The 15,034-nt window shown below is 38.8% G+C and overlaps 1 protein-coding gene across 2 annotated transcripts in view; it reads left to right on the top strand.

Annotated features, from left to right (window-relative positions):
- Positions 1 to 15,034, top strand: part of Pdxdc1 (pyridoxal dependent decarboxylase domain containing 1) — a 68,039-nt gene that overhangs the window by 16,480 nt on the left and 36,525 nt on the right. Inside the window, exons 2-6 of one of the 2 annotated variants that reach the window (XM_029470326.2) lie at positions 908 to 981; positions 4,331 to 4,393; positions 7,290 to 7,370; positions 9,499 to 9,645; positions 12,706 to 12,895. In XM_029470326.2, the coding sequence (XP_029326186.1) occupies positions 908 to 981; positions 4,331 to 4,393; positions 7,290 to 7,370; positions 9,499 to 9,645; positions 12,706 to 12,895 (555 nt within the window). Of the gene's footprint in view, positions 1 to 907; positions 982 to 4,327; positions 4,394 to 7,289; positions 7,371 to 9,498; positions 9,646 to 12,705; positions 12,896 to 15,034 lie in introns of both variants that reach the window. The other variant, XM_021185429.2, reaches the window with a different exon arrangement.

Genomic DNA, 15,034 nt, shown 5'->3' with positions numbered 1-15,034 from the left:
CAAGATATTTAACTTAATCAAATTTATGAAGACTTTACCATGTATTATAACCCAGGATCTTATAGGAAGGGAATAGGTAAGATTATTTTTAGCCTACTGCAATAATATAAACAAGTAGCATACTATTATACTTGGTTTTTGTTTTTTAAGATGGGAAACTAGAATAACCTCAGGATCTGTTAACTTAGGACTGGTTAAGTAAATTATATGTGAGATAGAATAAGGTAACCACTAGAAAAATGAAGCAGGCATGTTGGCTGGGGCCATACTGTAAAGTTGGCATCAGCAAACTGCAGAGGTGTAAGATGAAAATGGGTTCTATTAAAGGTTAAGGCTGGAAGATTTTACCTTTTTTTTTAAGATATACTTATTTATTTTTATGTATATGAGTACACTGTAGCTGTACAGATGGACCTCTGCTCGCCTGGTCAACCCCACTCCCTCTGGCTCAAAGATTTATTTACTATTATACATAAGTACATTGTAGCTGTCTTAGACACACCAGAAGAGGGCATTAGATCTCATTATGAGTGGTTGTGAGACACCACGTGGTTGCTGGAATTTTAACTCAGGACCTTGAGAAGAGCAGTCAGTGAGTGCTCTTACCCGCTGAGCCATCTTGCCTGCCTGGGATTTTACTTTTGTATGCTATGCTTTTGTATGTTATAGTAAATCTATGCCTTTTGTAGTTAATCCAAGAGAAGTTGCCTTGCATTTGATTTTTCCAAATGAATTATGTAACAGAGGTAAAAGACAAGGCATATGTGCTAGCTTATGCCTACAGTTCCAGCACTTGAGACAGAATTGCCATGAGTTCTAGGGTATAAAAAAATATTATATTTTTATAATAAATAAAAAAATAGTAATAGAGGAATGTTAAAATTTTACCCTTTTTTATTTATTTTAGATAGCAGACCCTACATTAGCTGAAATGGGAAAAAACTTGAAAGAGGCGATGCGGATGCTGGAGGAGAGCCCGAGGTGAGCATGCGCATGCATATGAGCATGTTGGGTAGAGGCTGTCCTGGGGAGTGTATCCAGCCACTTTTGAATCTGGTGCTTCTCCTTCCAGTTTTAGATGCCTCCATCTCTACAGTGCCAGTTTTTACTGGCTTTTAAAGCTAGATATTGGGCAAAAGGTGCTTTGCAACAAAAGTATTTGAAATTTTGGGAAGGCTCTTTCAGTTCTGCCACTTTAGAGTTGTGTTTATGGAATACGTTGATTTGAATATTTAAATACTTTTTTAAATTAAGTATATGTTTATTTTATGTGTGTATACTGTATGTACATGAAAGGCCCACAACTATTTTTTTCTTAGATTTTATTATTTAAATCCATTTTATACATCAAACAATAACATTGAGTATTTTGAGAATCAAATTATACATAAAAAATTTGTTCAACTTTTATATTCATATCCTTTCATACCCTAAAGCTATCATTAATGAGTATTTAATAATATCCATAGCTGAGGATCCTATATCTAATGTTCAATACTCACTTGTTTCAAAACATACAAAATATCCTTTGGGAATTAAACATAGTAAAAGAGCATAAAATATTAAAAATGAATCATTAAGAAATATATTCAAAAGCCCTTATATGATACCACCTGACATAGTGGGAGAGTATTTAAAACGCACTATATACCTGTGTGCCTTGTGTAACAATCAGTTCACTTACAAAATGATTATCAGTGTTTCTAGCAGAGAAATTATTTTATCAGTAAGTATATTTTTAAAATTTCAAAATAGCAAAAACTCTTTGAAATTAAACATTTAAGTAACTGCTAATTTCAAGCACAGTGAGAAAAATTATCAATAATATTTCCCTGATGTTTGTAAACATTTTAGTATTTTCAACTGTTAATATTCAACAAACAGAATAATTATTTTAAGATATATTTCATTGTTATGTCTCCCTTTTCATTTCTGATTTTTATGAATTTGGATAGTGTCTCTGTGCCCTTTGGTTAGTCTACATAAGGGTTTATCTATCTTGTTGATTTTCTCAAACAACCAGCTACTGGTTTGGTTGATTCTTTGTATAGTTCTTTTGTTTCCACTTGGTTGATTTCAGCCCTGAGTTTGATTATTTCCTGCTGTGTACTCCTCTTGGATGTATTTGCTTCTTTTTGTTCCAGAGCTTTCAGGTGTGCTGTCAAGCTGTTAGTGTAAGCTTTCTCCAGTTTCTTTTTGGAGGCACTTAGAGCTATGAGTTTTCCTCTTACTACTGCTTTCACTATGTCCCATAAGTTTTGGTATGATGTGTCTTCATTTTCATTAAATTCTAAAAGGCCTTTAATTTCTTTCTTTATTTCTTCCTTGACCAAGTTATCATTGAGTAGAGCATTGTTCAGCTTCCACTTGTATGTGTGCTTTCCATTGTTTTTGTTGGTATTTAAGACCAGCCTTAGTCTGTGGTAATCTGATAGGGTGCATGGGATTATCCTGTTATTTTTGTGGTTAGAGGTGGAGTTGTATTTGTGTGGCTATCTTCATTTGGGTTTGTTGAAAGATTACTTTCTTGCTTTTTCTAGGGTGTTATTTCCCTTCTTGTGTTTGTGTTTTCCATCTATTATCCTTTGTAGGGCTGGATTTATGGAAATATTTTGTGTTTTTGTCATGGAATATCTTGGTTTCTTCGTCTATGGTAATTGAGAGTTTTGCTGGGTATAGTAGCCTGGGCTGGTATATGTGTTCTCTTAGGGTCTTGTTGACATCTGCCCAGGATCTTCTAGCTTTCATAGTCTCTGGTGAGAAGTCTGGTGTAATTCTGATAGGTCTGCCTTTATATGTTACTTGACCTTTTCCCCTTACTGCTTTTAAAATTCTTTCTTTGTTTAGTGCATTTGGTGTTTTGATTATTATGTGACAGGAGGAATTTCTTTTCTGGTCCAGTCTATTTGGAGTTCTGTAGGCTTCTTGTATGTTCATGGGCATCTCTTTCTTTAGGTTAGGGAAGTTTTCTTCTATAATTTTGTTGAAGATGTTTACTGGCCCTTTGAGTTGGAAATCTTTGCTCTCTTCTATACATATTATCCTTAGGTTTTTGTCTTCTCATTGTATCCTTGATTTCCTGCATGCTTTGGGTTAGGAGCTTTTTGCATTTTGTATTTTCTTTGACTGTTGTGTCAATGTTTTCTATGGTATCTTCTGTACCTGAGATTCTCTCTTCTATGTCTTGTATTCTGTTGATGATACTTGCATTTATGACTCCTGATCTCTTTCCTAGGTTTTCTATCTCCAGGGTTGTCTCCCTTTGTGATTTCTTTATTGTTTCTATTTCCATTTTTTGATCTTGGATGGTTTTTGTTCAATTCCTTCGCCTGTTTGATTGTGTTTTTCTGTAATTCTTTAAGGGATTTTTGTGTTTCCTCTTTAAGGACTTCTAGCTGGTTTACATGTGTTCTCCTGTATTTCTTTAAGGAGTTATTTATGTCCTTCTTCAAGTCCTCTATCATCATGATGAGAAGTGACTTTAGATCCGAATCTTGCTTTTCCAGTGTGATGGTGTATCCAGGACTTGCTATGGTGGGAGAATTGGGTTCTGTTGCTTAAGTTCTTAAGTTGCCTCTCATCATCTGATTATCTCTAGTGCAACCTGCCTTCGCTGTGTCTGACTGGAACCTGTCCTTCCTGTGATCTTGGTTGTGTCAGAACTCCTCAGAGTTCAGCTGTCTCTCTGATTCTAGCATCCTGTGATCCTGAGATACTGGATATGTCAGAGCTCCTGGGAGTCAAGCTGCCTCTGGGATCGTGAGATCCTGGTGTGACCATGCTCTTGGGATCTTGGGATCCTGGGATCCTGGGTGTGTTAGAGCACCTGGGAGTGGAGCTTCCTCTGGGTGTTGTGGTGTTGGTCCAGACAGACTGGAAAGAACCTGTGCCACTGGTTGGGTGGAGTTCCTGAGTGCCTGGGTCAGGCTGTGATCCTGGGAGTGTTAGAGCGCCTGGGAGTAGATCTTTCTCTGGGTGTTGTGGGACTAGCTTCAGAATTCGCACCCAAGGTCTGCTCAGGGCACTGGCCCAGACTGGAAGCTATTTAAATACTTGTTAGTGTAGGTTCAGTCACATAGGGAACCAATTGACAAAACAGTTGTTTGAAGTGTTTATATATATATATATATATATATATATATATATATATTCATTCTTCTCCTGAAACTCTCAAATGTATTTGGGATCTAAGGAAATGAAATAAATGGATTTGAAATCTTCCATCAGTCACTGATTGTTCTAGGTAAAGTCACGTGTTTGCATGTTCATATGTTAGAAACTTTATTGGTTAAAACATACAGTCAACTTTTCCTTTCCTTTAATCCAGAAGAACAGAGGAGGAAAATGGAAAGAAGCCAGCGTCCGAGGATATTCCAGGGCCACTGCAAGGCAGGTAGGTGCCAGTGAGAGCCAGTACCTTTACTTAGGGGATACATTTTTCTTAACCCAAAATTGACAGTTATTTTCTTTTTTTTACAGAATTAATTTTTTTATTAGGTATTTTCCTCATTTACATTTCCAATGCTATCCAAAAAGTCCCCAATACACCCCCCCCAACTCCCCTACCCACCCACTCCCACTTTTTGGCCCTGGCGTTCCCCTGTACTTAGGCATATAAAGTTTGTGTGTCCAATGGGCCTCTCTTTCCATTGATGGCCGACTAGGCCATCTTCTGCTACATATGCAGCTAGAGTCACAAGCTCTGGGGGCTCTGGTTAGTTCATAATGTTGTTGTTCCACCTATAGGGTTGCAGGTCCCTTTAGCTCCTTGGGTACTTTCTCTAGCTCCTCCATTGGGAGCCCTGTGATCCATCCAATAGCTGACTGTGAGCATCCACTTCTGTGTTTGCTAGGCCCCGGGACAGTTATTTTCTTATAAGTTTATTCTGAATGAGTACCAAGTTAATTGAAGTGGTTACTTAGTAGCGCACTAGAGAACTGGCTGGTAGGTGATAGTGGGGAACTTACTAGTCTCTTTCTCTCCCAGAACTTTTGTTGTTAGCTTGCCTTCAACTGGTGGCAGTTGTCTGGCCTCATCCTTCTGAGTTCTAGATTACAGACATGTCCCACCATACCTGGTCTCCTTTCAGAACTATAACCAGTGATCAGAAGCCATTAGTGAATTCATAATTCTAGCTGGGATAGCAAAGCAGATCATTCTTGAAACCTGTAATCTCTCCTGTAGGCTGAGTTTTATTGTAAGAAATATTTTAGTTTGGTACAGTTTATAATTTTTATAATACAGTAAATGAGTAGGGCATAGTGGTGTATGCATTTAATCCCAGCACCCAGGAGACAGAGATAGGCAGAACTCATGAGTTAAAAGCCAGCCTTGTCTACAGTCTACATTGGGAGTTTCAAGACAGCTAGGATTACATAGAGATTCCCTGTTTCAAAAAAGAAAAAAGAAAAAAAGGAAAAAGAAAAAGGAAGAAAAAAAGGAAGGAGAGAAAAGAAAAGAAAAACAACAACAGCAAACAAACAACAAAAATAATATAGTAAATGAAAGGAAAATGTCAGCTTTAATCATTGCTGGAATGATTAATTTGTTTGAGGCTAAAGCAAATTTATCAATTAGTGAAAAAGAAATAGCTGGCTGTCATTTTCACAGAAAGTTAGCAGACAGTCTATAATTAAAGTCCTAGCTCAACTTCCTTGAGGCAAACACTTTTTCTTTTATAACCAGGAAACTACACTTAGGTTAACAGTACAACTCCCTTAAATTGTCCTTTGACCTGAATATAAGCTGGACAAGAAACGCATTGAGGAAGTACCACACCATAAAGTAAATATCAAGCCTAACACGCCCAGGTACGGATGCCTTGTGTCCTTCCTGCTGTAGCATGAATCCTGTTGATTTGAAATCCTATAGTCCTTTCTAGCCACTCAACAGGAAGCAGATCCTGTCTCCTGTTCCAGGTGAAACTGGACAAGGACTTGTTTATTCTCTTAAGTACACAAACGTATCTCAATCTCCCAAGAACAGCTGAAATTTTCAGAATGACAGCACATTAAAACCTTTTTAGCGGTGCTCAGGAGTGTTTATATTTAATCACACTAATGTCTAGCATATGAGGCTAGTAAGTGCTTTACAGGCACAAACTATCTCCACCCTGTTCTATAATGCATGGGCCCTGGCACTTTGGGTCTCTAACTCAGATCACAAGGATAGTAGCAAAGTGGCTTCAGCTTTTTCCCCTGCCTTTACCTCTTTCAGTTGTAAAGCATCAGAACATTTCATGTGCAGGTTGGCACCTTTTCAGAGATGAGTTTGGATCATTATTTTGATAGTGTCTCTTTTTTTTTTTTTTACTACTATTTTTGTGGTCCTAGAGATTGAACTTAGAGTTCATACATGTTAGATAAGCTCTCTACTACTCCCCACTGTATTCCTTCAATGCTGCTTTTCTTTTTATCAGGGTTGGTTGGTTTGTTTGTTTGAGACAGGTTTCTCTGTATACCTCTGGCTGTCTTGGAACTCATTGGTAGATCAGACTGGCCTCGAACTCAAAGATCCACCTGTCTCTGCTTTCTGAGTGCTGGGATTAAAAACTGTATGCCACCACCACTGGCCACTCACTTTCTTATTAGTAGAGTATTTTTACATTTTATGTACCACAAATTACCTTGCCACTTCATACTGTTTTAGTCAGTGACATTTTCCTTCTGTATATAATGAACAGTTAACAGCATATCTTGTATAGAAGTCAAGCAGTCTATCCTCTAAGCAAGTCTCAAATTTTCTAACTTGGGATAACATTTAAAATGTATATCATGAAAATATCTAATAAAAATAAGTAATTTTTTTAAAAAAAGAGTTGGAAATAAATTACATGTTTAAGGCTATTGTTTCAATTGGACAAGACTCCCCAGGAAGAAAATAAGAGTGATATACCTGTGTCATTAGAGTTTTTGTTGGTTTTATAACCTTTTAGCATTCTTACAAAGACTGGCTCTTAAAATATAACTTGTTAAAAATTCTCTCCTCTTCAATAATGATATGATCTACTATAGAAATATGGCTAGAGCAATATTGGAAATACTTTCAAAAATCAAATAAATTTGGATCAAAGAATCATAAGTAAAGTTACATAATTTGAAGGTTTTTAAAAATATATAACCTGTTTCTAAATATTCGTTGTCTTCTAAGCAAGCTACCAAATGTTTAAAAAGAAAAAACAACAACAAGAAAAAAAAATCCCTTCAAGTTCATTTGAATGAGAGAACCGGTTGGAGAAGGGGAGGGGACTGTGTGTTCTTTGTACCCACCTACCCTTTTTGTTCTGCAGTGGACAAGATATGGTGAGCATCCTCCAGTTAGTTCAAAATCTGATGCATGGAGATGAAGATGAGGAGCCCCAGAGCACCCGGTAATGAAGGAATGCTGGCAACTTGCCTTTGAAAGTCTGTTCTTGGCAGGGTGGTGATGGTTCATGGTTTTAATCCTAGGACTCAGGAAGCAGAGGCAGGTGGATTTCTGTGAGTTTGAGGCCAACCTGGTCTACAGAGCAAGTTCCAGGACAGCCAAAGCTACAGAGAGAAAAACAAAACAAAATGAAACAAAAAAAAGAAAGTCTGTTCTTGACTTGTTCTTGAGTGGCTCAAGAAAGAAACTTCATTAAGAGTAATTAATTTCATTAAAAGTTACATATATATATATATATATATTTTTTTTTTTTTTTTTCTAAAAGTAGGTCCTAGCACTTTTATAGTATTAGGTCTTATGAAGAGCCACTGGAGGGACTGATGTGCCATATGCTTTTCTATTTTGCTTTAGCTTGCTAAGAATTTACTACAGTTAAGTTAATTACTGGAAGCCTGTATTGTCTATGAATCACCTTTTATTTATTCATCTGTCTAGTATATTTCAATGAATATATCTTCATTCGTCTTTAATTTTTCTGCTATCAGTAATATATTTTCCTGTTCAAAAGACAGAAGATAAACTGAACACAGTGGTACACATCTGTAATTCTAGCATTCTAGAGGCAGAAGCAAGGGGGTCACAAGTTTGAAGCTAGTGTAGGGCTAGGTAGCAAGACATAAGCAAAGAAGACTAAAATTGAGAAGATAAGAAAATAGTTTTGTAGGCTCTGGTACACTTATGTAAACAAGCAAAAGCTCCACACCCACCCCTACAGTACTTAATACTGTTCCCCCGGCCTTCTTTGCTTGGTCTTGGACTTCACTGCATGTCACACAGAGAACTTTCTCGGTGTAAAGAGCAGCTTTATTTCCCTTTGAATGGATGAAGAGAGTTTTACTTTGTGTTTCTGTTTTACTGATAAAAATATTGCTGCAGCCAATAACTTTAAACATACGTCATTTCTCACTGGGCAAGTGTGTTTGTGTATAAGTCATAGAGGCAGGATGTTGGGCTAGATAATGCATGTATGCATTTGATTTTGGTAGAGCCAAATATTGCTCCTAGGAGATAATCCAGTTCATAGGCTCACAGACCATGTGTGAGAATTCTTTCCCCACACCTTTGCTTCAATGGTATTAGCAAACTTGAGGATCTCTGATAAGTGATGAGTGGGAGTGATAATATTGTTCTTATGAACTAGATTATATCTTTTTATATTTGTAAAGACTTGATACTGGGGGTATAGCTCAATGGTAGAACACTTGCCTCACGTGGGCAAGGTCTCAAGTTCAAGCCTTAGAACCTGTTTTTAAAACTCTTTTGAAAAAAGACTTTTTGAAAGACTTTATTTATGTGTCTGTGTCTGTGTGAATGTATGCTACATAAATATGCATGTCCGAGCTGGCGCCCTACACCTGAGCTGAATTACTCTTCTATGGTTCATCATCATTATCATAATTGTTTTATGTGGGAGTTTTTTGCCTTCATATATACCTGTGTACCATCTGCATGCCTGATGCCTGCAGAAGTCAGAAGTGTGTGTCTGATCTCTTCAGACAGGAGTTACAGATGGTTGTGACCCCACACATACACATGTAGATGCTGGGAACAGAACTGTGTCCCCTCCCAGAGTAGCTAGAGCTCTTAAACTTACGAGCCATCTCTCCAGCCTTCCTTTATAGCTCTAAAGGGTGGTATTTTAAGAAAATTTAAGAACTGTTTGTGTTGTCAGTAAAGAGGATATTTATCTTTTAAGACTCAATTTTTTTTTAAAGATTTATTTATTATTATATGTAAGTACACTGTAGCTGTCTTCAAACACACCAGAAGAGGGCATCAGATCTCATTACAGATGGTTATGAGCCACCATGTAGTTGCTGGGATTTGAACTCAGGACCTTTGGAAGAGCAGTCATTTCTCTTAACCGCTGAGCCATCTCTCCAGCCCCTAAGACTCAATTTTTAAAGTACTTTGCTCCCCAAACTTTCAGCATCTCGAGGACATTTTCTGGATCTCTCTGTAAAGTGAAAGTCTACCAAATTTCTGTGAAACACTATTTAAATTTTATCCTTACCCCCTCTATGCTTTGGTAATAATCAATTTTTAATACTCTAATGAATTTTGATTAACAGAATCCAGAATATTGGAGAGCAAGGTCACATGGCTTTGTTGGGTCATAGCCTCGGTGCCTATATTTCAACTCTGGATAAAGAAAAGCTGAGAAAACTTACAACCAGGATACTTTCAGACACTACCTTATGGCTACGCCGGATTTTCAGGTAAGGACGTTATGAACTGGGTGTTGTTGCAGGGTTTTTTTGTTTTTTAAAGATCCATTTATTTAATGGTAAAGATATTATGGGCAATGTTTGTTTGTTTGTTTGTTTGTTGGATTTTAGGTTTACTTATTTGTTTGTGACAGGGTCTCTATATAGCCTAGCTATTAGAACTTGATGCGTAGATCAGGATGGTCTCGAATTACAGAGATGCCTTCCCTTGTCTCCCCAGTGCTGAAACTAATGGCAGACACCACTATGCCCAGTTCTACCTTTTTTTTTTTTTTTTTAACATATATGAGTATTTTCACTGTATGTATGGATATGCACCACATGTGTACAGTGCCCAAGGAAGCCAAAAGAGGGGGTCAAGTCCTCTGAAACTAGAATTACAGATAGTTATAAGCTATCATGTGGGGACTGGGACCCAAACCCAGATTCTCTAGAACAGCAGCCAGTGCTCTCAATTGACCAGACACCTCTCCAAGCCACCTTTACAAGTTTTTAATTCCTGATAAAGATAAATCAGAATCAGATGTGGATTGTGAAGAATGTTTTGTGGTGTTCCATATGGATTTAACTCTTCTTTGCAGTTGTTGCTTAACCTCTCCATGCCTAGGTATTGTCCTCTCTTAAGTGGGGAGAGCATAGATAGCTATTTTATTCAAGAATTAAATGAGTACATTAATGCTTCATGTATTTTTGAAGTCTTAGTGCTGAAATTCCTAACCATTTCAGCCTGTATTAGCCGTCATGTGGTACAATCAAGAGCCATTGTCTTCAGGCTTTTTATTTCTGGACTTTTAGTCTTTGTTCCCATTGTTTCTGCTCATTCCATTTCCTAAAGTTAGGTGTGGATGCTGTATCCTTGCTTTCTTTATAACTTGTACTTGCAGTAAGTAGGCATCCATTAAAAGTGAAGGGGGTTCTCACTGTGTTTTCTCTGCCTGATCTAGGAGTAGTGTCTATGAGAAAAGAATTGTTTTCATGATTTTATACTACTGAAAAAAAACAACTAACTAGAAATAGGAATATATTAATAAGCATCTGAAGGTGACTGATGAATTAAGAGCATTGGCTGCTTTTTAGAAAACCTAACTTGCTTCCCAGCACCCATGTGTTTGTTTATACCTATGTGTAACTCCAGTTCTAGGGGTCTGATGATTTCTGGCCTCTTTGGGTACATGTGTTACTCATACATACACATGCAGGTAAAGACCCATAAAATAAATTATTTTTTATTATCTTTAATCTTTTTTTTTAATAGTCCAGTCATTATCCCCCTCCTGGTCTGTCCTCCAACAGTTCCTCACCCTATTCCTCTTCCCCCCATCTCCAAGAGGATGTCCATTCACCCCACCCCACCCTACCCCACCAGGCCTCCCCACTCACCGGGGTCCCAAGTCTATTGAGGGTTAGGTGTATCTTCTCTCACTAAGACCAGACCAGGCAGTCCTCTGCCATATATGTGTCGGAGGGCTTGGACTAGCAAATATATGCTGCCTGGTTGGTAGCTCAGTGTCTGAGAGATCTCAGGGGTCCAGGTTAGTTGAGACTGCTGGTCTTCTATGGGGTCACCCTCCTCCTCAGCTTCCAGTTTTTCCCTAAGTCAACTCCAGAAGTTCCCAAGTTCAGTCCATCAGTTGGATGTAAGTATCTGCTTCTGTCCTGGTCAGCTGCTTGTTGGGCCTCTCATAGGGCAGCCATGCTAGACTCCTGTCTGTAAGCACAGCATAGCATCAGTAATAGTGTCAGACCTTGGAGGCTCCCCTTGAGATGGATCCCAAGTAGGGCCGTGTCACTGGATAGCCTTTCCTTCAGTCTCCTCCATTTTTGTCCCTGCAGTTATTTTAGATAGGAACAATTATGGGTCAGAGTTTTTGACTGTGGAGTGCCAACCCCGTCCCTCTTTCTGCTGGATATAGACTCAACGAGTTCTCTCTTCCTACTGTTGGGCATTTCATCTAAGGTTCCTCCCTTTGAATCCTGAGACCAGGTCTCTGGTACATTCTAGAAGGTTCCCCCACCTCCTACCTCTCGAGGTTGCCTGTTTCTATTCTTTCTTTGGCCCTCGGGGCTTCACTCCTGTTCCCCCCACTCATACCTGATCTTGTTCCCCTTTTCCCCTCCCTAAACCCTCTTCTCACCCAGGTCCCTCCCTCTTCCTCCCCCATCCCCAGTGATTTCTTCTCACTCCCGAATGGGATTGAAACATTCTCACTTGGGCCCTTCAGCTTATTAACCTTGAGTTCTATGGATTGTATCCTGGGTATTGTGTATTTTTTTGGCTAATATCCACTTAGTGAGTACATACCATGCATGTCCTTTTGGGTTTGAGTTACCTCACTCAGGATGATATATTGTTTGTTTGTTTCTTTCTTTCTTTCTTTCTTTCTTTCTTTTAAAAGATTTTATTATATATATATGACGAGTACACTGTAGCTGTCTTCAGAAACACCAGAAGAGGGCATCAGATCACACTGCAGATGGTTGTGAGCGACCATGTGGTTGCTGGGAATTGAACTCAGGACCTTTGTAAGAGCAGACAGTGCTCTTAACCACTGAGCCATCTCTCTAGCCCCAGGATGGTATTTTCTAAGTCCATTCATTTGCCTGCAAAATGCATGATGTCCTCGTTCTTAATAGCTGAATAGTATTCCATTGTGTAAGTGGACTACATTTTCTGTATTCATTCTTCCGTTGTGGGCATCTGAGTTTTTTCCAGCTTCTGGATATTACAAGGCCACTAAGAACAGAGTGGAATACGTGCCCCTGTGGCATGGTGGGACATCTTTTGGGTATATTCCCAGGAGTAGTACAGCTGGGTCTTCAGGAAGATCTATTTCTAATTTTCTGAGGAATCTCCAGATTGATTTCCAGAGTGGTTAGACAGTTTGCAATCCTATCAGCAGTGAAGGAGTGTTCCTCTTTTTCCACATTCTCTCCAACATGTGCTGTCACCTTAGTTTTTTATTTTAGCCATTTTAACTAGTATAAGGTGTAAAATAAAATATTTTTAAAATTTAAAATAAGAGTACATTAACATACAACATCTCTTAATAGGTACGAAAATGGATGTGCATATTTCCACGAGGAAGAGAGGGAAGGACTTGCTAAGATCTGTAGGCTTGCCATTCATTCTCGCTACGAAGACTTTGTTGTAGATGGATTCAACGTGTTATATAACAAAAAGCCTGTCATATATCTTAGTGCTGCCGCTAGACCTGGCCTGGGCCAATACCTTTGTAATCAGGTAATGTAAAAAAAGAAAAAAAGTGGTTGCTGTTTTTAACACCTCCCATATTTTTTTCATGTGTATGTGTGTATGCATGTTTTTATATGTCTGTGTGAGTAGATACATACATATTCATGGAGGCCAAGGGGTTAATGTCAGGAGTCATCCTCAAGTATTCTTTCATCTCATTCATTGAATCAAAGTCTCTTAGTTAAACCCAGAGCTTACTCTGTAGATTCCCTGTCTGTGCCTTCCAGGTCTGGCATTACAAGTGGGTGACTAATCCCACCTGGCATTTACATAGGTTTCTGTAATCCAAACACATGCTTTACCTCTGAGCCATCTCCCCAGTCCCAAAGATAGAGGCATGCTATTTTATTTTATTTGTGTGTGTGTGCGTGCGTGAGTGTGTACGTGTGTGTGTGTGTGCGTGCGTGTGTATTTGTGTTTGCCTGCATGTCTGTATCTGTAGAACATTTATGCAGGTTGCCACAGTGACCAGAAGAGGTGTAACATGCCCTGTAATTGATGTAGAGGTGATTGGAAACATTGCAATGTGGCTGTCAAGAACCAAACCCAGACCAACAAGTGTTTTTTACACTTGAGCCATCTCTCTAGCCCCCAGAGATAGATAGTTTAAAGAAACTGTGTCATGTGGTTTCTTTTTGATTTGTATTGCTAGAGCTCAAACTCAAGGCTTCACATGTGCTAAGCAGGGGCTCTACATACTCAGCTGCACCTGTAGCCCCAGTGCTGGGTCTTTTAAACTTTTTTTAAACACATTTTCCTTATAGATGCATGTCTGTAAAGGTGTGCTACATTTGTGCTTGAGTCTGGATGCCTGGAGCTGTGGCAGGTGTTTGTAAGCCACCTGATGTGGGGTGCTAGAAACCAAACCCAGATAGTCAATGAGTATTTCTAAGCACTGAGTCATCTCTCAAGCCCCTGTTCTTTAAACATTTAAAGCACACAGATTCATTTCTCTAGCTGCTATTTGTATCAAGTAGACAAAAAGATCTCTTTATATGCTTTTTTGTTATTATACAAACAGTACAGCACTGTGGGCTGGCAGAATGATTCAGTGCATAAAAGTGCTTGATGCATAAGCCTGATGGCCCACACAAGGAAGCCTGACACACTGCCGTACTTCTGTAATCCCAGCATGAGATGGGTATGGAGACAGGAGAATTGTACAGAGGCATAGGCCAATTAACTTGGAGCATATAGCATGACGAAAAACAGAAAAGAGAAATAATGACTCCGTGGGCTTGTTGGTAGCACAACCATTCTAGAGTTTGGAAAGTAGAGGCAAGAGCACTGCCCAGATGTGAGCTACCACACCAGACTTAATTTTTCAGATGAGATCTTATCATGAGTGTAGCCCAGGCTGGTATCAAACTCTGTAGCTCAGGAACTGGCCATCCTCCTTTCTTAGACTCCAAATCACTTTTGAAGTGGATTTTTATTTTGCTTTGTTTTTTTAAGTATTTTAAGGAAGGAATGCAATGTAGCTCAGTAGCAGAGCACTTGGTCTAGCATCCATAAGGCCCTAGGGTCAATCCCTGGCGCTGCCAAAGGAAAGCATACTACATAAAGTGTTTTCTAGAGAAAATGTGTGAATGAAGCACTCACTGTATGGTTGGTTTTTGTTTTTTGTTTTGTTTTGTTTTGTTTTCGAGACAGGGTTTCTCTGTATAGCCCTGGCTGTCCTGGAACTCACTCTGTAGACCAGGCTCAGAAATCCGCCTGCCTCTGCCTCCCGAGTGCTGGAATTAAAGACGTGTGCCACCACACCCAACTCACTGTATGTTTTTAATGCTGCATCTGTTTATAGTTTCTAAAACTACCAGCTCCCTGTGTTTTGAAACTAAACATTAAGAATTTAATGTTACAAAATTAATTTGACAACTTTTCTCCATACGTGACATTGACTTTGCTTCTTTTTTTTTTTTTAAGATTTATTTATTTATTATATATGAGTACATTGTAGCTGTCTTCATACGTTCTAGAAGAGGGCGTCAGATCTCATTACAGATGGTTGTGAGCCACCATGTGGTTGCTGGGATTTGAACTCAGGACCTTTGGAAGAACAGTCAGTGCTCTTACCCTCTGAGCCATCTCACCAGACTTTGCTTCTTTTAAGCAATATTCTTCTGA

The sequence above is a fragment of the Mus caroli genome, unplaced genomic scaffold (genome assembly GCF_978045245.1).
Source record: "Mus caroli unplaced genomic scaffold, Mus_caroli_1 scaffold_17, whole genome shotgun sequence".
Classification (NCBI taxonomy): domain Eukaryota; kingdom Metazoa; phylum Chordata; class Mammalia; order Rodentia; family Muridae; genus Mus; species Mus caroli.
The sequence above is the reverse complement of the archived record's forward strand: the minus strand, read 5'-3'. Positions and strand labels throughout refer to the sequence as shown.